The sequence below is a fragment of the Rhagoletis pomonella genome, unplaced genomic scaffold (assembly GCF_013731165.1).
Source record: "Rhagoletis pomonella isolate Grant_MI unplaced genomic scaffold, Rhpom_1.0 Rhpom_scaffold_03452, whole genome shotgun sequence".
NCBI classification, from domain to species: Eukaryota; Metazoa; Arthropoda; class Insecta; order Diptera; family Tephritidae; genus Rhagoletis; species Rhagoletis pomonella.
The window spans coordinates 8,720-10,418 of NW_023462004.1; the positions used below are offsets into that span (position 1 = coordinate 8,720).

At 47.9% G+C, this 1,699-nt stretch overlaps 1 protein-coding gene across 1 annotated transcript; it reads right to left on the reverse strand.

Annotated features, from left to right (window-relative positions):
* Nucleotides 1–1,371, reverse strand: LOC118754147 (larval cuticle protein A3A-like). Its single transcript, XM_036489006.1, has 2 exons — nt 1,142–1,371; nt 1–869 (listed from the first exon to the last, which is right to left on the reverse strand). Exons 1-2 carry the CDS (start codon nt 1,154–1,156, stop codon nt 249–251), a joined length of 636 nt encoding a protein of 211 aa, XP_036344899.1. The 5' UTR covers nt 1,157–1,371; the 3' UTR covers nt 1–248.
* Between the last annotated feature and the right edge of the window lie 328 nt (nt 1,372–1,699).

Sequence of the window (1,699 nt, forward strand, 5' to 3'; positions counted from 1 at the left end):
ATCAATTTTTTTTTATTAACGATGAAAGTTTTCAACAAAGACAATGAGTATTTCTAGTTTATTTACAAATGGATGTCCCCTGTTGAATTGCCTTGTTCCGCCCATATTTGGCGCGCACAGCGCTCCTCATTCAATCGGCAAGGCAATCGCAACTCAACAATTAGCTGACATTTGGACAAGAGGGTGTCGGTACGTTGGTAATCGATAGGTCAATGGTCAATAATCCGGCCTGTTTCCTTCCGTGCGGCTTAAACAACAACTGGTGCTGGCGCGGCTACAATGGGGGCAGCAAGAGACTTGGCAGCGACGACGGGTGCAAGAGCAGCCACCGGCACATCCTTCTGTACGACAGCATTGAAACCGTTGATGGAATCAGCGTAGTAGTTGACAATACGACGGGAACCATCGGGTTCGATGAGCGAGTATGAGCCGCGTACGATATCACCATCGCGTGTCTCCTCTTGGGTCTTTGAGTCACCGGTCAGAGTATCCTGCACGTTGTAGGCGTAACTGTACTGTGGGTGTGGGTCAACAATATCTGAAGCGACAGCTAGTGGTGCAGGAGCGGCTGCGGCAACTAATGGAGCAGGGGCGGCAGCGAGCGGTGCGGCAACTGGAGCAGCAAAAGCGCGGGGAGCAAGAAGTGGTGCTGGCGCAGCGGCGAATTGTCTGGCAACAACTGGTTTCACAATGGGTGCAGGAGCAGCAGCAGCAACCAAAGGTGCTGGAGCAGCGGCATAACGAGCGTAGAAGGGGGCGGCGGCATAGGCAAATGGTGAAGCAGGTGCGGCAGCATATGCGAGGGGCGCGGGACCAGCAACAATACCAGCATTGGCGGAGAGTGCCAAAGTGGACAGAACAGCGGCAAACTAAAAGTTTGAAAAGAAGAAAGATATTTTTTAAAATCGTTTTTAACTTTGAAAAAACGGACACGCGAATTGCGAACACGACTGGCGAGGCGGGGCGAATGGCAGAGCTTTGAGCGCGCTTTGGCTGCGTTGGTAATCCAAGAATCCCTTGCTTTGGCTGCGCTTCTGCTTTTCGCTCCAACAGTCGTAATCAAAGTGCCCGTTGCCTGAGGGGTGTGCGATATGCGATCGAGGATGCAATGATCGCCAAATCCATTAAATGTAGTACTTACAACAAATGGACTCATTGTGTGCTTAAGCTGATTAGATTCTCACTGTCGGTTGATTAAAATAAAACTGACATACTTTTTCCAAAATCGCGACGCTTTTTATACCCAAAAAATTGAGCGACTCGAGCGCGCGCTGATACCACGACTAGAAGACTCGAAGCAGAGCAGAAAGACGGTTTCCAAAAAATTTGAATATTTGCTCTGTGCTCTACTACTTGACGACGCCGCAATTACCACCCCACCCCCACCTCGAACGATACCACAACTTCAGGTGTTGCGGATCGCATAAAATTGTGCTCTCGAAATTTTTTTTTGTTTTTCAATTTTGTAGATTTTTTATTTTAATTTGTGTTTTTTTTTTTTAACCATTCGTCGTGAGCAACTCATATGAGTGTATGACCTCTTCACTTCGAGCGATTCGAGTGACACTTTGCACACGAAGGGCGGTTGGTGTTAATTCAAGAAGCTAAACACGAAACCAGCCAACAACCAATGGCCAATCAACGAAAAGTATACATTTTGAAATTCTACTAGCAAATGCTGGGCACGTAAATCGGGTAA